The following is a 24,244-nucleotide window of genomic DNA, read 5'->3' as shown; positions in this document are numbered from 1 at the left end:
TCCAAATTATATATAAAATCAGCACATTGTACCCCAGAAATGCATTAATGTAAACAGTTATGATTTAATAAAAAATTATTGAGAAATAAAAAAAGATTGTAAATATTTTAAACCTGTTGTAAAGCAAACTCTGATGTAGCTCATCAATTCTGTCATTATTGTATAACAGTAGTCATAGAGCAGTCAATACAGACATTAATGAACATCTGCGTTATCATAAAACAAAGCTAGCTCACAGGTTGGAGTTCACTCACCCTAGCATGTGATCATGGTTGTAAATAAAGATCACGTTTTACTTCTTCCTTCCAATTAGGATGCCTTTGATTCCTGTTTCTGGCTCACTGTACTGGCCAGAATGTTCAGTGCAATGCTGAATGACAGCACTGAAAGCAGCATTCCTGTGTTGTTCCTGGTCTTAGAGAGAAAGCATTCAGTTCTCCCCATGACATCTGTTAGCTGAAAGTTTATCACAGGTGCTCCTTGTCATGCTGAAGAAGTTCCTTTATATTCTTAGTTTGCTGAGAGTGTTTTTAAATTAAGAATGAGTATTAAATTTTTTCTCATGCCTCCGTCTACTGAGATGGTCCTATAATTCACTTTTGATTTGTAATATGGTGAATAACAGGGATTTTTGAATGTTAAATTAACCCTGTGTTCCTGGGATAAACCTCATTTGTTTATAAGGTATTATCCTTTTAATATATCTTTGAATTTTATTTGTTAACATTTAGTTTAGATTTTTTTAAAGATTTCATTTCTTTTAGAGCCATCTTATTTTATTTATTATTTCAGATTAATATGAGGGTAGATGCCTAGTAATGGGATTGTGGGATATCTGGAAGGTCTGATTTGAGTTCTTTGAGGATTCTCCATACTTCTTTCCAAAGAGGCTGCATTAGTTTTCACTCCCACCAAAAGTGTAAAAGCATTGATAATGAACTCCATTCTGAAAGACAGTCAACATAAACAGAGTTATGAGACACTTATACACCAAGGTTGTGAAACCTTAATGAGGGGCTTGTACAGTACTACCAACATAAGCACACGGTTGTGAGTTTGTAAACTTAATTGTCAGGCTTCATATGTCATTCTGTGACTTTCTTTTATTTGCTCAGTATTTGTGAGATCAATCCATATTGACACAAGTATATTTGGTTTAATTTATTTTGCTTTTTATAATATTCCATCACATAAATGCAACATCAAACTCTTTGAAAGCTGTTATGATACTCCTAATGGCTTTTGTATTACGTAGACATATCCACAGATATTTATTATGTTTTTTATTAATATTGAAACAATTAAAATACAAAACCAGGGTTTATATGTTTATTTATTTGGTAAAAACATCCAACCTATATGGGGCACTGATATTTGATATCCAAAATATTTCCAAGAAACATTCACTTATTTCAGGCCCACATTGACTTTATCTTCCAATATTTCCTTGTAATTCATCTACTGCCATTCACTTGTGTTTTACTGAAATTCATCTTCCATATAGAATTTAGAGTGATTTACTTCGGTGAAAATGGGATAATTAATATCTCTTTGAAATACTAATATCCAAGCACATGAAATTTCATAGAAGGATTTCTGCTATCTCTTCCTTGTCTGCATTTTTTGCTGGCATCCCTGAGCTTCTAGAATGCCTGGCTCACCAATCCCTCTACTGTAGACAAGTACATATACATATGTTTTTTCAGGAATTTTTCTCTCTCGCTTTCTGCTTCCTCTCCTGCTCTCATCCTTTCCTGGCCCCTACGCCCTTTAATTTGGCTCATCTAAGTGTCAACTCAGACATGATCTCTGGAAAACTCATTTTTGACAGTTTTATTTATATTCCTTCCAGCTACAGCATCAATAATTATTCAGTAAAACAGATAAAGAGTGTTCCAGAAGTTTTGAAATATTGTGCTTACAGTCCAGGGGCAAAGGGTAGAGACATGGCAAGAAACGACTTACAGTTTAGGTAGGAACATTGCAGTAGAGATGACACTAGAGTACTAAGGCAGCCCTGAGGATGGAGGTGCCTATTTATCTGGCGAAACAGCAGGAATCAATGAAGGCTTCATGTAGCAGTCTAAGGCCTTAAAAGATGAAAATAAAATTGTTAGAATAGCAGAGGAAATCTTTTCATATGTAACAAACAGGATGTACATTGATGGAAATATAAAAAGTAACAGAAGTTTGTGAATTATTAATAAAACAACATGCACAGCATGCTGTTGAACGGTACTATTATGAAGTAGAGAACAATCTACAATGTTATTTTATATGTGTATTGTATATTTATATTCTGTTTTTCTTCTAACATTATATGTATATACATTAGGTGGATAAATCTGTGAGTAAATCTGTGATATGTCTGTATTTGTTGAACCTAGTGACATCTAGTTCCCTTTGGGTGGTTTTGTGAAGTTTTGGATAATTAGAAGTATTTTTTCATCAAAGGTTTCTCATAGATCACAAATATCTCAGTTTTGTGAATATTTTCTTTCATGATATCTAATCTTTTTTTTTTTTTTTTTTCCTATCTGGTGTAGTCTGCCTCTCTGACATTACAATTTACACGTCTATCAGTACAGGTTTTTTTAATTTTTAATTTCTTCCATGTCTATACTTATCTTCTTAAGATTTACATAGGGATAGGGTTGCACTACTTTAAAACAGCTTGTCCCTTTCTGCTGTTGCTTTTATAATTTGAGATAATACCCTACGCAAGAGGCAAGATGTATTTCATGATTATCTTATGCAGTCTGTGTTTTTCCATCCTTCATTATGAGAATGGACACTTTCTGGCACTATATGAGCACCGGGCTTGGTTTACCTTGATGTTGTTTAGATAATTTTTCTCTTAGTCTCAAATAATTCCTAGCACACATGCACAGTTGACTATTCTGATAAATACCTGAGAGGGGAACCTCCACACATCTCCAGGATTCTTTCACTATACTGCTTTCTCCTCTTCAGTTGCTATCCTGTGATCACTGTCTGCTTTGGTCTTTTCAGACTGTCCTTACTCAACAACAATTAGGGGAGTCTGGTAGCGTGTAGGTCAGGCTTTTTCTTTTTTTTATTTTTTTTCTCCAGGTGTGCTTTCCTGAAAACTCTGTTAAGACAGGGATCTGGGGCATTCCCAAGGCTTCCTTCTCTTGTTTTCTATTTTTCAAAGATCTTTGTCTTTGTTGCCTAAATTCTACTGTCTTAATAATAACTGTTTAATGTGTTTTGGCTGGGTTTTTTTTTGGGGGGGGTAAGGGGGAAGATGGAAAATTAACACCTGTTCCTCTGTCTTGGCTAGAAGGAGATTGCAGTAGAACTTCAGCACATGCTATGGACTGGCCAGCATGCTTTTATTCTTGCTTTACTTTACTGCTTGCTTCTCATCCTTCATTTGTCAGTATGGCCATCTCTTCCTCAGAGAAATCTTCCCTGGGCCCAGTATAGATTAAATTCTCTTACATAACAGACTAATTTTCTTACAGAATCTATCTGAATTAATAATTGTCACTGTTTTGTCTTTTTTTTTTTTTTTCACTTTACTTCAAGCTAAATAAGAGCAGAGGTCCTGTCTAGTCTGCAGAGCTCAGTATCACATGTCCGCCACGGTACCCACTGGGTTATATATGTATAATGTGTGAGTGAGTGACTGTGAGAATGTGAAGCCCTTTATATATAAAAACTGTTCCTGTATTCTCTTTCTTTTTTTTATACTGATATAGATTCTTTTAACCAATTGGAAATTCAAAACACAGCTCTTCCCTGTAAGAGCCATGCAGAACGTAATAAAAATTATTATAAAAAACTTACAGATAATATCAAAGCACTGGAAACTATGATTATTTTTCTAAAAATGAAGCTATCTAAAACGAAAGGAATAAACTTACAGTTATACCATCAAAGATGTGAATGGGAGCAAAAACTCCACAGTTTGAGGTATGAAATCCTAGCTTTAAAGAAACATTTGAACTATTTATTTAGAACTATTTATTTGAAATATTTATTTATTTATATATTGGAGAATTTTTGACATTGCTGACATATCATCTGGTATTTAATAGGAGAGAAGTCATCTTAGTCTTCTGTGGTATAAAATTCTTGGAAATAATAAAATAAGTTCTTAATTGTAATTACAATTACTGATAATTAAATGTATATTCTTTTAAATCATAATTCTAATAACTATATTAGAAGTTCACCTTAGGGAAATCTCCTTTTATTTAACAAATTGAATTTGGAATTTTAAATATTTGTATTATAATTAATACTGTTATGAACATTTTTACACAAGTCTTAATTTTCAAATTATATGCCTTTAACATATTCTTCAATATAGAATTCTTGGGTTCAAGTAATCTAATGAAAATGGCTTTGATCAATATTTTGAAATGGTTCTCAGGAATGTTTATGCAAATTTATAACTCAACCAACAGAGTTTCAATTGGCCTTTTTCAACCCAGAAGAAGTTTCTTAAGGAAATTACATAGTTTGTTTTCATAATGCAGGGAATGAAAAGGAAAATGGAAAGTGACTACTGATTCGCTTGTTCAACATCTCTCCTACACAGATAAAATTAATTTAAACTTTTGTGTTGAAAACATATATTATTCTTCATTGTTTAATTAAATATTAGACCTTGTCTTTCCCCAAAAGGAATTTCAGAATTGTTTATAATATATACCAGCATCAACAAGTACCTTGAAATTATCACTCAAAACAGAAACACAGAACACGTGGGTAGCAAATATAAAATTAGCAGTCTGCAATTATATGTTGTGTGAGAGACATTGGAATGAGTTCTCTTACACTGCCAGTGACTTTCAGGAATGCTTGTGTTGTTTTGTGGAGATGAACATTTCCCTCCAGTGAATTCATAAACTTATTTATAAATGGTAAATTTTGGTTAGTTTACACTCCATGATCTGTCCCAGTTTGGGAGTAATTATGACTATGTAAAAAAGTAATTTTCAACTTATACATTTGAAAATTTTCAATATCCTTTTCAAGAGTAACTAAACTAACAGAAACTTACCAATTAGGAGAATGTTCTTTCACATCTACTTTTCATGTGTACATGTCTTTTGGGAGAAAATGAAGTGAGATATTCAAAACCTTAGAACTAGAAAAAACAAATATTCAAGAAAACAGACATTTTATTAGATAATCAATGACTAGATGAAGAATCAGGTCTCAAAATGAACTTTTCGCTAACAAAATGAATTTTAAGATAAGTATATTTAACTGCAGATTCACACTAAAAGAAATGGAAGAGATGAGAAAAAATGATTCTATAGCATTTGAACAAATTAAGGAAAAGTTAACAAGAGAAATAGAGCAACATAGAAAAGAAGTTGCGCTAAAAGAAGAATTGGAACACAGACTGAGAGCCCAAAATGTGGAGTTGGGGACCCTTAGAAATAATCTGGAGGTAAATTAATCTTTGGTTAACATCACATTTATTATTTTACTTCATCACTATTAGTTGTGATGTCTCTTTGATTCAATGCTTATTGTTATAAAACAAACCAAAATCGGGCGGCGCCTGTGGCTCAGCGGGTAGGGCGCCGGTCCCATATGCCGGAGATGGCGGGTTCAAACCCAGCCCCGGCCAAAAAAAAAAAAAAAAAAAACCAAAATCTTGCCTTAAAAATTAACTATGATATTTATAGCTAAAGTTGTTTATTATAAATCTTGGCATCCAAGTAGTATCTTATTTCAATACAAAGAATTTTTTAAAATAATATACCATAATATATACTTAATGATGACTTATTAGATGTTTTGTTCCTAGTAAAATAGTTCAGTGATTTTTCCCCTATTTCACATTTATTACAACTTCAAACATTATGAAGAGGAAAGAAACAAAATGTATTGTAATCTAAAGTAATCTCATGATTTTCTAAGAAGACCTCTGCAAATTTTATCTTATTTGTCATTTGTGTTTTGAAATATAAGGCTTATTTTGCATTTATCTATTTATTCCAGAGAGGTAACTGTGATTTGGTAGATGAGCCTCATGGGTTAGGATCAGAAGACTGAGGAAAATCCTACAAGGGGCTTATACGTTTAATCTATCCTTTTCAGAATTGTGATCAGTAACTGAGTTAATTGATATATAGAGAAATGCTTTGCACAATGCCTAGATTTGTCATTTATCAATAGATACAATTGTTATAACTTAGGATAAAAATGTTAGAAGAGTAGAATATCTATAGAATGCTCTCAGAAAAAAAACTTAAAGAACGTTGGCAAATTTTGCCTGTTCTAGTATACGCAGAGCTGAGGCTCCTACTATGGAGGGGGATGTAGGTTAGACACCAGAGTGTACACCCAACTTTCTAGTGTGTCACAGTTATTAGAGTTTTGTGCATTTGGATTTGTTGTCATTCAAAGAAAGCCTTTTCCAATTTGGAGATTCATAAAAATTCTTTACTGATTTCTTTTTTGCTTTCACAGATTCATTGCATTCATGTAAATTTTTGAACTTAAAGGAATTTATGCTCTATAAGGTTTGAGGTTTGGATCCAGCTTCTTTGCCCAGTTAGCTGCTTTTTACAACCCTTTCATTTCATAAATGTGCATGTTATTATTTACTTTCTGGGGAAATCGTGATATTTTATTGAGTGATAGCTAAAAGTTTCCTTTCTTTTACTTAGAATTGTCAAAGGCATGAACATGAAAGAGATCTCCTGAACAAAGAAATTGTCAGACTAAGATTGAAAGTAGAAAGAATGAAAATGAACAATGAGGAGATAGACAAGAAACACTTGCGGGACTTGGAAATCATCAAAGACAAGACTGATGATCTTCAAAATGCTGTAAAGCTCAGTGAAGAAAGGTTAATGAAAGTAACAGCCCAGTATAATGGCCAGCTCAACATACTACGAGACGAGAATAAAGTGCTACAAGCCAAACTGAAGGAAGCGAAAGAAAACCAGGAAAAACTAGAAGCAGAACTTGAATCCCACCGTCTCAGACTGGCAGATGCTAACAATGAGCGTCACCAAAGTCAGGTCTCCCAAAGAGACCTTGCCTTCATTGTCCAGAGAACAAAAGAAGAATGGTCTGGTACACTGGAGTATATGAACTCTCGTGCCGAAACCCTTTTCCAACAACTCTGTGATGCAGAAGAGAAATTCAGTTGCCTGCAAGCTGAGTTTTTTCACATGAAAGATGCTCTTCGAGAGAAGAGTTTTGCTCTAGAAGGTGCACAGAGAGACCTGATGGAAGCACAGTTGGAAAAGCAGAACATTCAACTGAAGTATCAAAGTGAACAAAGAACAGTGAGTATGTACATTGTAAAGCAGGAGTCTTTAGAGCAGAGACTGTCCGGACTGCAATGTAAAACTATGTCACTTCAACAACAGCTGGATGATGTTCACAAGGATTCTGCAGATAAAGAGAAGGCAAAACACAGCAGAGACAGCCCGTGTGCTGCAGTGGTGAAGGCTCTTGAAGTAGGGCATGAAAGGTACAGTCTGCTTTTGGAAGAGGAAAACAAGAAGTTGCTTGATGAATGCAATCACTTAAAAGAAAGGCAGTACCAATATAAAAAAGAGAAAGTGAAAAGAGAAGTAAGTATCAAGAAATAAACATTTTTCAAACTTCCAAAAAGAAAAGTGAAGTGGTATTTGGTAGTGACTAAGCATCGTATCTGGTTGAATGTGAGACTATCTAGATCTATATTTGTGATATCAGCCTAGAAACATACCTTGTTTCCAGCAAATAAAAGTTAGTGCTGAGAGATGTTTTACCTTGACTAAAGACAGTGTGTCACTTACAACATTTTAAGAGTTTAAGTTATAAATTGTTAATAGACATAGAGTAAAAATGCTGAAATCATAATTTTAGTGTCTTTATGTTGCCTCATTTTAAGACAGAGCCGAAGCAGAAAAAAGTGAGTAGGAAGCTGAGTAGGGGTAGGACTTGCAGGAGTTGAGATTAGGGAGGGAGGTGGAGGCCAGCTTACTTAGGGCCTGCAGGAGCCATTGGAATTTTACTTTTATTCTAAAATAGGGATTATTGGGAGAGTTTGAGCAGAGGACTGAATTTGTGAGAAACTTTGAGGCTGATCTGAGCTTCTAATCAAAAAGAAAGAAACCATTTTACAGGGTAGAATTTGCCACCACTATCCCATCCACATGCATATGAATCTTGTTATGCATTTCACATTCCTTTTAAGCCTTCAGTTGGTCCTTATGCATTTCACATTCATGAGGGGAGGAATGAATAGAGGACTGAATCTGTTGTCTGAGCAGTAGAATACTGACTTGGCGGGGAGGTAGCACTTTCCTTAGTGTCCTTAGCCAAATTTAGTGGTCAACAGGAATGTGTACACAGGAGGAAAAGAAGGTGAGTCAATGCAATGTATGTGATGATAATCTTCAAGGTATATATGTTAAAGTTAAATATTATTAACACATCCTAATAATAAAGTGTTTATAATATCTGCAACAAAAATATCTTACCAGGCAGTTTTGAGACAACTTCGCCAAGAACTGTGTGATACCATGCAAAAACTATCCAGATCGGAGACGTTACTAGAAACTACATCACGTTGTCACATTCATTTAGAAGATGAGACCCAACATTCAATGAGAAAAATAAGTCAGATGACAAACCAAGTATGTACATAATTAACATGCCACCCGTTAATCTAGAGCTGATCCAATAAAATAAAGTGTTATAGAACACTAGCTGCAGGTGACAGCTTTCTTTTTATATTTTCATTATGAGTAGTTTTGTACAATTTTATTATCTTTATCATGTACTTATTTCTTAAATTCTGACTTTCATTCTTCCACTTTTCCTTAAAATTACTTAGAAATATACCATATTTTCTTATAATATATGCCCTTAGGAAAGTCGAGGATTATGCATCATTTTTCACAGAAGTTGTGAGACATTTTTCCTGTTAAGCAGTAGTTTTCAGTGATTTCTCTATTGCCATTGTGAGGCAAGCCAGATTAAATCAGGGTAATGTCTAATGAAATGTTCCAGAACATATCTTCAATTTTGTGAATGGATACAAAATCTGTGTATACTTATTTCACGGATTTCAGGTTAACTCATAGAGAAAGGCCTTTATATTCTTGTCTAAAATGAAAATGCTGCTCGGGAGACTGAGGCAAGAGAATCGCTTAAGTCCAGAAGTTGGAGGTTGCTGTGAGCTGTGTGAGGCCACGGCACTCTACAGAGGGCCATAAAGTGAGACTCTGTCTCTAAAAAAAAAATAATAAATAAATAAATAAAATGAAAATGTTTTAGGTTAATTTATAAACTCTTTGCAAAGTTAATTGCCTTCATTTCCATTTCACTTTAATTATATTGTAAAAGCACAGAAATATTCAGGTCTTGGATAGGAGGTACATCCAAAATAAAGAATTAAGAAAATTATCCAGATCCTGCCATTGGATTTTTAAAAGCAAATGTATTGAGGTCTCATTCACATACCATGCAGTTCACCACTTAATGTCTCTTAGTATATTCACAGGGTTGTGGAATCATCATCACAATCAATTTCAGAACATTTGCATCAATGTGAAAAGAAACCCCACATCTTATAACCATAACCTCCACCCTAATCTTATCCCTCCACTTTCCCCAGGCCTGGGCAACCACCATCTACCTTTATCTCCATAGATTTGCTTATCTAGACAGTTCATTTTTGGGGTGGCGGGGTGGGGGGGAAGGAGACTTTATCAATCAAATTTTATTTTATTTTTTTCCAAGGGACATATTATACATCCTCACAATGTGCACAATAGGTGAGATCTTGCCTCGTGCCCTCCCTCACTCTGCCAAACGTTCCCCACCCCGCTTCACTCTACCCACAAACTGGACTATAAGAGTGTTTTATTGTTCTTATGAGCATGTAATTGTTTATATATTGATTTCATATAGGTATGGAGGTATGGATTTCATATTGGATATTTATTTTTCTATTCTTATGGTACTTTACTAAAAAGAATGTATTTCAATTCCATCCAGGTAAATGTAAAAGATGTAAAGTCTCCATCTTTTTAATGGCTGAATAATATCCCATGGTATACATATACCACAGTTTGTTGATCCATTCATAGGTTGATGGACACTTAGGTTGCTCCCATGACTGGGCAATTATGAATTGAGTCACAGTAAACACTCTAGCGCAAATGTCTTTGTGGTAAAATGATTTTTGTTATTCTTGATAGAAACCTAGTAATGGGATTGCAGCGTCAAAATGGTAGGTCTACTTTTAGATTTTTGAGGATCCTCCATACTTCTCTCCAAAAAGGCTGTATTATTTTGCAATCCCACCAGCATGGTAGAAGCATCCCTTCTCTCCATATCCACAATAGCATCTGTAGTTCTGGGATTGCTGGGGTTAGGTGATATCTTAGAGTGGTTTTGATTTGCATTTCACTGGTGATTAAAAGACAATGAGCATTTTTTCAAGTGTTTGATGGACATTCGTCTGTCATCCTCAGAGAAGTTTCTGTTCAAATCTCTTGCCCACTTATAGAGAGGGTTGTTTATACTTTCTTATGGTTCAATTTGAGTTCTGTGTACGTTCTAGTTATCAGGCCTTTGTCAGATTCATAACATGCAAAAACTTTCTCCCATTTGAAGGCTGGCTGTTGGTTTCATTTGCGATAGCCTTAGGTGTGCAAAAGCTTTTAAGCTCGATCAAGTCCCAGGTATTGATTTTTGGTGTTGCTGTAATTGCTAAGAGGGTCTGTCTCACAAAGTTTTTTCCCAGGCCAATGTATTCAAGTGTTTTCCCCCACTCTTTCCTAGAATTTTTATTGTTTTGTGTCTTATAATTAAATCTTTCATCTACGAAGAATCAATTTTTTGTCAATGGTGAGAGGTGCAGGTCCAGTTTCAGTCTTCTACATGTGGATAACAAGTTCTTCCAGCACCATTTGTTAAATAAGGATCTTTTTCCTCATTGCATGCTCTTTGTAGGCTTTTCAAAGATTAAATGGCGATATGTGGCTAGGTTCATCTCTAAACTCTCTATCCAATTTCATAGATCTACATCTTTATTTTTGTGCCAGTACCATGCTGTTTTGTAGACAGTTCTTATAAATGGAGCCATATACTACTTAGTCCTTTGTGACTGGATTCTTTCACAAAGCGTGTTTTCAGGATGAATCCACGTTGTAGTATGGATCAATACTTCATTTCTTTTCATGGTCTGGTACTGTTCTATTGTGTGGTCCTACTGGTGATCGATTCTTCACTTGCTGGACCTTTAGGTTTGTTTCTACTTTTTGCCACCAATGCATCATAGTCCCATGAACATTAATTTAAATGATATCAAGCGGACGTGTTTTCATTTCCCTGCCATTGACTATCATCCTCAGTTAGTTAGCAGATTTGACCATCTCTCTGCCTTGCTCATGCTGTGCTTCCCGCTTTTTTAGCTTCTGATCATCTAACCTCATTCAGACCTGAGCACAATTTTTCCTTCTTCATGAAACTTTCTCTGAGTGTTCTGACTTTCGTTGACTTTATTCTTTAGTACTTGATATCTAATCTGTGCAGAATAAGTTAGTCCTTCATTTTGCATTGCTTTTTTTAATTTTTTTATTATTAAATCATAGCTGTGTACATTTGTGCAATCAAGGGGTACAATGTGCTGGTTTCATATACAATCTGAAATATTCTCATCAAACTGTTCAACATAGCCTTCATCGCATTTTCATGCTTATTGTATGTAGACATTTGTATTCTACCTTTAGTAAGTTTCTCCTGTACCCATTCTAAGATGCACCGTGATGTGGCCCCAGCCCTTACCCTCCGTCCACCATAACCTCCCCTCTCCCTTCCCTTCCCTTGGTCCTTTCCCCATATTCTTGAGCTATAGTTAGGTTATAGCCTTCATATGAAAGCTATAAATTAGCTTTATAGTAGGGATGAGTACATTGGATACTTTTTCTTCCATTCTTGAGATACTTTGCTAAGAAGAATATGTTCCAGCTCCATCCATGTAAACATGAAAGAGGTAAAGTCTCCATCTTTCTTTAAGGCTGCATAATGTTCCATGTTATACATGTACCACAATTTGCTAGTCCATTCGTGGGTTGATGGGCACTTGGGCTTTTTCCATGACTTAGCAATTATGAATTGGGCTGCAATAAACATCCTGGTACAGATGTTTTTGTTATATTGTCATTTTTGGTATTCTGGGTATATACCTAGTAAAGGAATTATAGGATCGAATGGCAGGTCTATTTTTAGATCTCTAAGTATTCTCCAAACATCCTTCCAAAGGGAACATATTAGTGTGCATTCCCACCAGCAGTGTAGAATTGTGCTCTTTTCTCCACATCCATGCGAAGATCTCTGGTTTGGGGATTTTGTTATGTGGGCTACTCTTACTCAGGTTAGGTGATATCTCAAAGTAGTTTTGATTGGCACTTCTCTGATGATTAAGAATGATGAGCTTTTCTTCATGTGTCTGTATTCCGTGTGTCTGTCTTCTTTAGAGAAGTTTCTCTTTAAGTTCTTTGCCCACCCTGTGATTGGATCACTTGTTCTTTTCTTGCTAATACGTTTGAGTTCTCTGTGGATTCTGGTTATTAAACCTTTATCGGAGGTATAACCTGCAAATATTTTCTCCCATTCTCAGGGCTTTTATTTTTTCATAAAGAGTCATCTTGTTCAATTATAAATTTGCTTAAGGTGAGAATAATATCTAAGTTGTATATAAAACGAGCACATTGTACCCTATAATTGCGTTAATGTACACAGCTATGATTTAATAGCAAAAGTTGATACGCCTATAAGTTATCCTTATTAAATTGAAAATGTTTTAGATTAACATTTGTTAGAATATAATTAAATACTTTATACTATACTGATAATTGATATAATAAAATTTTATTCTAAATATATTTTAAGCAATAAAATATAAAATTGGAACTTTTTTATTAAAAAAACAGAAAAAAACTCTTTCTTGCTATTGTTACTAATTTTCTCTATTTGGGATATATATTTCAGTGACTTTTCCCAAGTTATTTTATAATTAATAGATGGTATTTAACAGAATTTAGTGAAAAGTATTTTGTAAATATGTCTAGCTGTGATTTATCCATTGCAATATATTCCCAATGAAGTTTGTAATTGGGGAATTAAGGAAATTATATGGAAAGAAGGTGAAGGGGAGTCTCAGGGAAACTTGCCCTTTTCCCCTAGGTTGATGTGCTGAAAAGATCAACTCACAGTTATAGTAGATAATAAGAGAAAGGTTTATTTCCAAATACCATGCACATGGGGGGTATGAATGATTGCCCAATGTTTCAGTGATAGTCAGTGGCTTTTAAAGATGCCTTTTAGAAGGGAGGGGGGAGAGAAACTGTAAAATATATGTGTAGCAAGTGGTTGCGAGGGATGATGGGTAGATGGAGGGAAACAGACTGAGTTGCAGTTTAACCTGAGAGACAGGTCTCAGTGCTTCAAAGGACATTAGGGCCAGGCCTATGTGATAAGGACTCCAGCAGCCCCTTTTCTGATTCTAAATCAAGTTATTCAGGTTTTATAGAGGAGAGACTAGTGCATTCTAATCAAAAATGGCCTTTTCATTGAAAATATTCTCTATACCAAGGAATTATATTTTGATTTCCTTATCTCCTTCAAAGATATACATCTGGAAAGTACTCTATGTCTTTGCTTATCTCCTCATGTAATCTTATTTAATATTGATAAAGTTTGAAATATTTCCTGTAGTTCTTTCTTATTGTTCGTTGCTGTTTCAACAGTAGCAAGAAAATATTTTTCTGTTTTTTGTTTTTTTCTTTGTTTGTTTTAATGAGTTAGGGCCAAACCAGTCTGCTTCTTTCCTGCTAATACTAATTTAATTTCCAAGGAAAGTGTTCAACCAAATAAATAAGTGAATGTAGATGCAACCAGCAGGAAAAAAATATATTCATATCATTCTCACTATAGAAAAAAAAATTAAATTAGTACTCCTTCATTACAAAGTCAGAATTGGGACTTGTAGATTGATAATTGCCTTTCCAACTGAAAAGCTCTGGCCTTTCTGATCTACCACAGCACATGACCTTAACTTGATCATCAGAGTGCTTGCTAGTGCAGCCCATCATATCCAGTTGCTGGGAATGAAGTGATCAAGGCACCTTGATTTATCAATGGAGTACAGTGTTTTCAGGTTGAGGCTATTGCCTGGGGTCATGTAAGTTCCATACAACTCACTCTAGAAGATGCTCTGTGCACTGCAGTGCATGGTCATCCATCCCACTGATTGCTATGGAGACAAGTAAGCCATTAATTCTTATGAGTGGACGAAAACACTGCTGGCTACTGGAGTTGGTGACTGTTATCTACAGAATTTGGGACTGTTGTGGGCATCATGCTATGCATTTATTGCCCATTTCAGTAGTGTGGAGATAGTTGAGTGCAGCTGTCGGGGACCATTTTCATTGGCATGTCACCTGCCTAAACTATAAAATTAGAGCATAAAATACAACAAGATGTTAATAGTAAATATTATATGCCACTCACCATGTGCCTCACGTTTTTCTAAGTGCATTACGTGTATTCCCCAGTTCAGTCTTCCCAACATCCACATGAGGAAATCAGTGCTATTCTGTCCATGTTGTAGATGAAGAAACCAAGTTGCTAATTTGCTAAAGGTCACACAGCTAGTACTGGTGGAGCCAGTACTCAAACCCAGATCTTTTGGCCTCTGTAAATGTCCACCTCTCAAACTATTCCATGAGACATCTGGTTGTCATCTGAAGCATACACACAACTGAGATGTGAGAGAAAAAGGAAAACCTGGTCCCCTTGCTCTGTGGGAAGCTGAAGTGTGCTGTCCCCCGTGTAGCAGTGCACAAAGTTCTAGCCTTTTCTCTATTTTCCCTGTAAATTGGCTCAGAGACTACAATGTGTCTATGAATATGGACAGTTAGCATTTACCAACTTGTGCCTGTCTACTTGCTCATGTTCACAAAAAGAAAAAAAATAAAATAAACATCTGGTCACGATGGTTAGTAAAACATAGCTTTGACGTGACTGGGTAGGTTAAGTGGTAATTTTAACATCATGGCCTCTCCTTTGTCATGTTTAATTGCAAAGTTTAATAGTCATCCTCACAGTTTAAGGCGACACATTTAGATTAAATTCTCTCCTAGTGAAAACTTAAGCCTTGCGACTTAACTTTGGGGTTGACATTCTCTGTTGTACTTTTCTTCCCATTTATTTTTAAAAGTCCTTTTTCTTTTCCTAAAAGAAAAGATGATGGTGAGTGTTAGATGCTGAAAGTATATAAGTTGCCTTGTTACAATAAAATTAAATGTGAATAAAATAAAATAATAAAAGTTGATGTTGTGATCTTAGAATACAAAATATACATGCTTATCATAATGTAATCTCTTTCCCCATTTTATCAATTTTATAAATTTGAGTATTTATCTCATACAATATAGTTTGTAAAATTAAGAATAGTGTATTTATTGAGTATTTAATAGTATTTATGTAATACAATATAATTTGTAAAATTAATAATAATACAATATAATTTGTAAAAGCAAGAATAATGTTGTGTTTTCATCCTATAACAAGAGTAGATAACCTTCTCTGTGAAGGGCCAAATAGTATATTTTAGGTTTTATGATCCAGAAGATTCCTGTTGCAACAGCTCCACTGTGCAGCGATGGCAGAAAAGTATCTATAAATAATATGCAGAATGAAGGGGTGTGTCAGGGTTCCAATGAAATTTAGCTAAATAATCTCTTCAGGTGATGAGCAGATTTGTACTAGATCATTATTATTTTTAATGCAAATAGTGTGTTAGTCTAAAAACCTTGTTTTCTATATGCTATATTTTTTAGCTGTCCATCCAGTGAGGGAAATGTGGGTCATTTCCAAGTGTAAACATTTTTCTAATCTTTGTTTTAGTTTCAAGAAGTAGAGGATCAACTCAAAGAGGAAGGACACCGTGCCGAGAAGATGCTAGACCAATGGAAAAAGTATGCTTTCAAGCAGCAAAAAAGAAAAATAAAAAGACTTGAGTATTATAAAGAAAATAAGTGTTACAGTTTGAGACTAGTGCTAGTTGTAATAGTAACTATATCTGTGTGAATCTTAGGAAAATTTTCAGCTTTAAGATATTTTGAAATGCATATTTTTTTTTACTTTGTTTCTAAATTTTGCACATTATGCATGGACATTGCTAGAAAAATGATATAGTTGCTTAATCATCTACTTTTCAAATATCTAAGGATTCACATAAACATACCTTCAAGTGTTTGTTCAAAAATTGCATGATATTTAAAAAAATTATCTGACATTAATTATTTTAAAAATTATATTTTAGGATCAAAATGGCAAATTCCAAATTAAAACTTACTGTCAAAGACCAAGCCGAAAAACTCAACCAGTATGAGAAAGACTTGTCAAGTGCAAGTTTCGTAAGTTAATCTCTTATTTTAGTTCTGTGGCAGAATAGGCCGAGTGTATCTTACTCAAAATGCTTTGGACTAGAAATGTTTTGGATTGTGGAATATTTGTACATGCATATTGAAATATCTTGGGAAGGGAATTCAAGTCTAAACCCAAATTTATTTGTAATATATACACCATATTCACACACCCTGAAGAAAATTTTATGTAATGTTTTATAATTTTGTGCATGAAGCAAAGATGTTTTCACTGCAACATGGCACATGAAGTCAGATGTCAAATTTTCCATTTGGAATGTCATTTTGACCCTAAAAGTGATTAGGATTTGGGGGCATTTGGATTTTAGGTTCTAATATTAAGATGCTCAACCTGTAGTACAGATGCTCACTGACTTTCAATGGGATTATATCCCAATAAACCCATCCTCACTCAGCCTAGCCTACCTGAAACATGTTCAGAGCACTTACATTAGCCTTCAGTTGAAAAAATAATCTAGTTGGGCGGCGCCTGTGGCTCAAGGAGTAGGGCGCCGGTCCCATATGCCTGAGGTGGTGGGTTCAAACCCAGCCCCGGCCAAAAAAAAAAAAAAAAAAAAAAGAAAAATAATCTAGTATAAGTCTGTCTATAATAAAGCATTGTATGTCCCTCATACCACATATTGCTAGCCTGGGAAGGATCATGAATCAAAATTCAACATACATTGAAATTGGGGTGTTTCATATCATTTTAAAGTCAAAAAAATTAAGGTAGCCATCATCATTATGTCAAACTTGCAAGGGCTTCACATCATTATGGAGTCACACAATAGGAAGTTGGAGGATCCCAAGTCAGGGACAACCTGCGTATAAGAATATGGTAGACAATATGAAAAACGTCTCTGATAAAAATATCTATCCCCTTCATAGTGATAGTACTTATTGCAAGTAGTGCCTGTCCCCTTGACTTTACAAAAGAAATTGACTTAATTCTTAAAATTAATGATTTGGGTAGTAAGATTTTAATAAAAACATTGTCATAGCCCAAGAATAATATTTTTATGTATACCACATTTCATTTATCCATTAAACCATTGGTGGACATTTTGTTTTTCCAAGTGTAAATTATTTTTAATCTTTTGTATTAGGTGCAGAAATCTCTGGAAGATCAGTTAGCAGAGACTATAAAATGTAAAAGGATGATGGAAGACCGCATGAAAGGTACAGTTAAAAGCAGCACACAAAATAACTTGAGTATTCATAAAGCAAATAGCAGTGTAATATGAGATTGTATCTGTTCAGATAATAAGTATGTTTGTGTGAAGCCAAGGAAAGTTTCAACTTTAAGCTATTTTGAAATGCATGCCTTTGTATATTTTTTCAAAATTTTATACATTTTCCAAAAATACACCTAGAAAAATACCTTTGCCAAATCATCTGCTTTGTTAATCTTTGAGAAATTCTCTAATTATGCCTTTAGATATTTGTTCACAAGCTTTATGGCATTTTGAAAATTTATCTGTGATAAGAATTATTTTATAATATGTATTTTAGCCTTGAAAAAGAAAATTCAAAAATGAAAGTAAACTTTGGAAAGGCACTGGACTGCATTGAGAAGTACGTGTCATCTGCAAGTTCAGTAAGTCAATCTCTTACTTTCTATCATACTTAAAAGGAACTTTTTTTCTCTACTAGTACAGGCTGTACATTCTGCACCCCAAATGCCCAGAAGTATTTCAGATTTTAGAATATTTATATATACACAATAAAATATCTTGAGGATGGGATCCAAGTCTAAACACAATATTCATTAATGCGTCATGAACAACTTATGCACAAAGCCCGAATGTAACTTGATATAATATTTTTAAGTACTAAATTTTGCATGAAACAAAGATGTGTGTTTTCAATGAAACCTGTCACATGAATTCAGATGTGTAATTTTCCACTTGTGCTGTCATCTTTATATGTAAGATGAATAACATTTTGAAGCATTTTGGATTTCAGGTTTGGAGATTTCAGGATAGATGCTCATCCAGGAGCACAGGGAAGGGCCTAGTCAGTGCCTGCAGGTAGTGCTGAGAGGTAAAGCAAACTAAAACTCAAAGATATGGCCTTGATGGCCCTCTTTTTTAATTGGAAGTGTAGGATTGTAGAAGATTTTAGTTTAAAAAAGTGATGAAAAATAGATCTCTGGATGATACCTTGTATTAAGGAATATTAATACACAGTTATGCGATGGAATCCCAGCACTTTATGAGGCCAAAGTAAAAAGGCCAAGGCAAAAAGATCACCTGAAGCCTGGGCCTATCTCTACAAAAACTATAAACCAATTAGCCCATCATGGTGAACTGTAGTCCTAGCTCCTTGGAGACCCAGTCAGGTGAATCACTTGAGCCCAGGAATTAGAGACTTCATCAAGCTGTGATGGTAGCACTGTATTTGATCTTGGGTGACAAAGTTATACCTATTCTCAAAAAAAAAAAAAATAAGAGTTCAAAGCAAGGGGAGAAACAGGATGATAGAAAAGCTGTAAGAGGTGATTCATGCCTGTAATCTAAGCACTGTAGAAGGCTTGAAACCAGGAGCTGTAGACAAGCCTAGGTAATGTGAGAACAAAAAGAAAGAGAGAGAGAGAAGAAAGAAAGAGAAGAAAGAAATGAAGAAAGAAAGGTAGGAAGGATGGAAGGAAGGAAGGGAGGGAGGGAAGGGAAAGAGAGAAAAGGAAGAAAAGAAAAGAAAAGAAAAGAAAAAAGAGAGAGAGAGGAGAGAGAGAGAAAGGAAGAAAGGAGGGAGGGAAGGAAGGAAGGAAAGAAGAAAGGAAGTAAGGAGGAAGGAAGGAAGGAAGGAGGAAGGAAGGAAGGAAGGAGGGAGGGAGGGAAGGAAGGAAGGAGAGAAGGAAGGAAGGAAGGACCTGCAGGTGGTGCTGAGAGGTAAAGCTAACTAAGACTGAAAGATATGGCCTTGATGACCCTCTTTTTTAATTGAGGAAGGAAGGGAGGGAGAGAGGGAGTAAGGAAGGAAAAGGAAAGAAAGAAAGAAAAAATAATTATCCAGGTGTGGGTGTGGTGATGCTTCCCTATAGTCCCAGCTATTCAAGAGGCTGCAGTGAGAAAGTAACATGAGCCTTCATATTAGAGGTTGCAATGAGCTATGATCATGGCATTGTACTGAGTCAGAGCAAGACCCTGGCTCAAATAAAAGAAAGTTTAAAACAGAAATAAATAAAATTTAAAATAGAAAGTAAAAATAAAAATAAATGAAAAGCTGCAAGAAACAGGGAAAAGGCATGTTTATTATAGAGAAGTCTTAAACTTTGTGGGGGTTTGTTTTGTTTTGTTTTTGAGTTTGTTAGGGAAAGTCCCTATTATAATTGTTTCTCACTCTGGGGAGATGTGCCCTATGTTCTTACATGTGCCCATTAGGTGGGACCACACTGATCCCCTTCCCTTCTCCCCCTTTTTCCTCCCCCCTTAGCTCAACTGGAGTTAAATTGACTTTTTGTTTTGTGGGGGCATGTATTAGTTGGTCTACCAGCTTCATATTACTGTTGAATCCATTGGATACTTGCTTTTCCATTCTAGTGATACTTTACTAAAAAGAATGTTTTCTAACTATCCAGATGTACATTCTCCATCTTTTTATGGCTAAGTAGTATTTCATAGTATACATATACCACAGTTTGTTAATCCATTCATGAGTTGGTGGGCACTAGGGTAGTTTCCACATCTTGGTGATTGTAAACTGAGCAGCAATAATCAAATGCAGATGTCTTTATGATAAGGTGCCATTTTTTTCTTCTGGGTAGATGCCTAGTAGTGGCATTGTGGGATCAAATGGGAGGTATAATTTGAGTTCTTTGAGGACTCTCCCTACTTATTTCCAAAGAGACTCTATTAGTTTGCAATCTCAACAACAGTGTAAAGATGTTCACTTTTCTCCACATTTGCACAAGCATCTCATTTGGGACCCTGTGATGTAAGCTATTCTGAGTGGGGTTAAGTGATATCTAAAAATGATTTTGATTGTATTTCTGTGATGATTAAGACCATTTTTTTCATGTTTGTTAGCCATTCATTTGTCTTCTTCATAGGTTGTGTTCATGACAATTGCCCAGTGATAGATGGGATTGTTTATTCTTTTTATGTTGATTAATCTGAATTCCCTGTGGATTCTAATTATCAACCCTTTGTCAGATTAATAACCTGCAAATATCTTTTCCCATTCCAAAGGTTCTTTATTTGCTTTAGTTTTTTTTTATTTTTATTAAATCATAGCTGTATACATTAGTATGATCATGGGGCACCATAAACTTGGTTCGTAGACCGTTTGACACATTTTCATTACACTAGTTAACATAGCTTTTGTGGCATTCTCTTAGTTATTTGGCTAAGACATTTACATTCCACTTTTACTAGGATTCACATATTCCCTTGAAGATTACTCAATCTGTTCCAAAAGGTAGAAAAAGAAGGAAGACTACCCAACACGTTCTATGAAGCAAACATCACCCTGATCCCCAAACCAGGAAAAGACCCAACAAGAAAACAAAATTGTAGAAAAATATCACTAATGAATATAGATGCAAAAATATTCAACAAGATTCTAACAAACAGAATCCAAAAACATATCAAACAAATCATACATCATGACCAAATCGGTTTTATCCCAGGGTCTCAAGGCTGGTTCAATATACGTAAATCTATAAATGTAATTCAGCACATAAACAAATTAAAAAACAAAGACCATATGATTCTCTCAATCGATGCAGAAAAAGCTTTTGATAACATCTAACATCCCTTCATGATCAGAACACTTGAGAAAATTGGTATAGAAGGGACATTTCTTAAACTAATAGAGGCCATATACAGCAAACCCACAGCCAATATCATATTGAATGGAGTTAAATTGGAATAATTTCCACTCAGATCTGGAACCAGACAAGGCTGTCCATTGTCTCCATTGCTCTTTAACATTGTAATGGAAGTAGGCTCAGTGCCTGTGGCTCAAGCGGCTAAGGTGCCAGCCACATACACCTGAGCTGGCAGGTTCAAATCCAAAGCAGAGGCCCACCAAACAACAATGACAACTACAACCAAAAAATAGCCAGGTGTTGTGGCCAGCACCTGTGGTCCCAGCTACTTGGGAGGCAGAGGCAGGAGAATCGCTTAAACCCAGGAGTTAGAGGTTGCTGTGAGCTGTGATGCCACTACACTCTACCCAGGGCGACAGCTTAAGACTCCATCTCAAAAAAAAAAAAAAATTGTAATGGAAGTTTTAGCCAGCAAAATTAGGGAAGAAAAGGCGATCAAGGGTATCCACATAGGGTCAGAAGAGATCAAACTTTCACTCTTCGCAGATGATATGATTGTATATCTGGAAAATACTAGGGACTCTACTACAAAACTCTTAGAGGTGATCAAGGAATACAGCAGCGTCTCATGTTACAAAATCAACATTCATAAATCAGTAGCCTTTATATATACCTACAATGGTCAAGTTGAAAAAACAATTAAGGACTCTATTCCATTCACAGTAGTGCCAAAGAAGATGAAATACTTTAGAGTTTATCTAACAAAGGACGTGAAAGATCTATATAAAAAGAATTATGAAACTCTAAGAAAAGAGATAGCTGAGAATGTTAACAAATGGAAAAATATACCATGCCATGGTTGGGAAGAATCAACATTGTTAAAATGACCATATTACCCAAAGCAATATATAATTTCAACGCAATCCCCATTAAAGCTCCCCTGTCATACTTTAAAGATCTTGAAAAAACAATACTTAGTTTTATATGGAATCAGAAAAAACCTCGAATAGCCAAGACATTACTCAGAAATAAAAACAAAGCAGGAGGAATCACTCTACCAGACCTCAGACTATACTACAAATCAATAGTGATCAAAACAGCATGCTGGGCAGTGCCTGTGGCTCAAGGGGATAGGGCTCTGGTCCCATATGCCAGAGGTGGTGGGTTCAAACCCAGTCCTGGCCAAAAACCACAAAAACAAACAAAAAACCCAGCATGGTACTGGCACAAAAACAGAGAAGTAGACGTCTGGAACAGAATAGAGAACCAAGAGATGAATCCAGCTAATTACCGTTATTTAATCTTTGACAAGCCAATTAAAAACATTCAATGGGGAAAAGATTCCCTATTTAACAAATGGTGCTGGGTGAACTGGCTGACAACCTGTAGAAGACTGAAACTGGACCCACACCTCTCACCATTAACCAATATAGCCTCTCACTGGATTAAAGATTTAAATCTAAGACATGAAACTATAAAAATACTAGAAGAGAGTGCAGGGAAAACCCTTGAAGAAATTGGGTTGGGCGAGTTTTTCATGAGAAGGATCCCCCAGGCAATTGAAGCTGCTTGAAAAATACACTACTGGGACTTGATCAAACTGAAAAGCTTCTGCACAGCCAAGAACACAGGAAGTAAAGCAAGCAAACAGCCCTCAGAATGGGAAAAGATATTTGCAGGTTATGTCTCTGACAAAGATTTAATAACCAGAATCCACAGAGAACTCAAATGCATTAGCAAGAAAAGAACAAGGGATCCCATCACAGGCTGGGCAAAGGACTTGAAGAGAAACTTCTCTGAAGAAGACAAGCACATGGCCTTCAGACGTATGAAAAAATGCTCATCATCTTTAATCATCAGATAAATGCAAATAAAAACTACTTTGAGATATCATCTAACTCCAGTGAGACTAGCCTACATCACAAAATCCCAAAACCAGAGATGTTGGCGTGGATGTGGAGAAAAGGGAACACTTTTGCACTGCTGGTGGGAATGTAAATTAATACATTCCTTTTGGAAAGAGATACGGAGAACACTTGAAGATCTAAAAATAGATCTGCCATTCAATCCTGTAATCCCTCTACTGGGCATATACCCAGAAGACCAAAAATCACATCATAACAAAGATATTTGTATTAGAGTATTTATTGCAGCCCTATTCATAATTGCTAAGTCATCGAAAAAGCCCAAGTGCCCATTGATCCATGAATGGATTAATAAATTGTGGTATATGTACACCATGGAATATTATGCAGCCTTAAAAAAAGATGGAGACTTTACCTCTTTCATGTTTACATGCATGGAGCTGGAACATATTTTTCTTAGTAAAGTGTCTCAAGAATGGAAGAAAAAGTACCCAATGTACTCACCCTTTGACACTAAGGTAGGACCTTCACATGAAAGCTATAACCCGTATTATTACAACGTAATAATACGGAGAAGGGGGAAAGAGGAGGGAGGGAGCAGGGAGGGAGGTGGAGGGTGGGGGATTAATGGCATCTTGCTTTAGTTTTTGTGTCCTTACCTGTGCAGAGACTTTCCAGCTTAATTAAGTCCCATTTGTTTAATTTTGGTATTGTCGTGGATTGCCAACTGAGTCTTCATAAAATCTTTCCCCAGGTCTACATCATCAAGTTTTCCCCTGCACTTTCTTCTAGGACTTTTATCATTTCATGTCTTAGATTTAAACTTTTATCCATCTTGAATTCAATTTTTGCAAGTTGACGAAAAGTGCAGATCTACTTTCAGTTTTTATGTGAATTATCCAGTTCTGCCAGTACCATTTATTGAATAGTGATTATTTGTTTGGTTTATCAAAGATCAGATAGCAATAAGAAGCTGGTTTCATCTCTACGTTTTCTATTCTGTTCTATATGCCTGTATTTCTATTTTTGTGCCTGTACCATGCTGTTCTGATAACTGTGGATTTACAATATAATGTAAAGTCTGGTAGAGTGATACTTCTGGATTTGTTTTTATTATTAATAATTTCCTTGGCTTTATGGGTTTTTTATTGTTTCCATACAACATGCAGAACTCT

General features: G+C 35.4%; 3 protein-coding genes across 3 annotated transcripts in view; all 3 read left to right on the top strand.

Annotated features, from left to right (window-relative positions):
- The window catches only part of LOC128579257 (ankyrin repeat domain-containing protein 26-like), a 112,689-nt gene extending 105,534 nt beyond the window's left edge, over positions 1–7,155 (top strand). The window contains exons 11-12 of the mRNA XM_053581433.1: positions 3,726–3,939; positions 6,660–7,155. Of these exons, the coding sequence (XP_053437408.1) occupies positions 3,726–3,939; positions 6,660–6,696 (251 nt within the window). The 3' untranslated portion in view covers positions 6,697–7,155. The remainder of the gene's footprint in view (positions 1–3,725; positions 3,940–6,659) is intronic.
- Positions 6,741–17,677, top strand: LOC128579256 (ankyrin repeat domain-containing protein 26-like). Its single transcript, XM_053581432.1, has 5 exons — positions 6,741–7,577; positions 8,475–8,627; positions 15,913–15,983; positions 16,331–16,424; positions 17,540–17,677. Exons 1-5 carry the CDS (start codon positions 6,741–6,743, stop codon positions 17,675–17,677), a joined length of 1,293 nt encoding a protein of 430 aa, XP_053437407.1.
- A 284-nt stretch (positions 17,678–17,961) lies between these two features.
- The window catches only part of LOC128579269 (ankyrin repeat domain-containing protein 26-like), a 57,485-nt gene continuing 51,202 nt past the window's right edge, over positions 17,962–24,244 (top strand). The window contains exon 1 of the mRNA XM_053581438.1: positions 17,962–18,030. Within this exon, the coding sequence (XP_053437413.1) occupies positions 17,968–18,030 (63 nt within the window). The 5' untranslated portion in view covers positions 17,962–17,967. The remainder of the gene's footprint in view (positions 18,031–24,244) is intronic.

Source organism: Nycticebus coucang, unplaced genomic scaffold, assembly GCF_027406575.1.
Source record: "Nycticebus coucang isolate mNycCou1 unplaced genomic scaffold, mNycCou1.pri scaffold_43, whole genome shotgun sequence".
Lineage (NCBI taxonomy): Eukaryota > Metazoa > Chordata > Mammalia > Primates > Lorisidae > Nycticebus > Nycticebus coucang.
The sequence above is the reverse complement of the archived record's forward strand: the minus strand, read 5'-3'. Positions and strand labels throughout refer to the sequence as shown.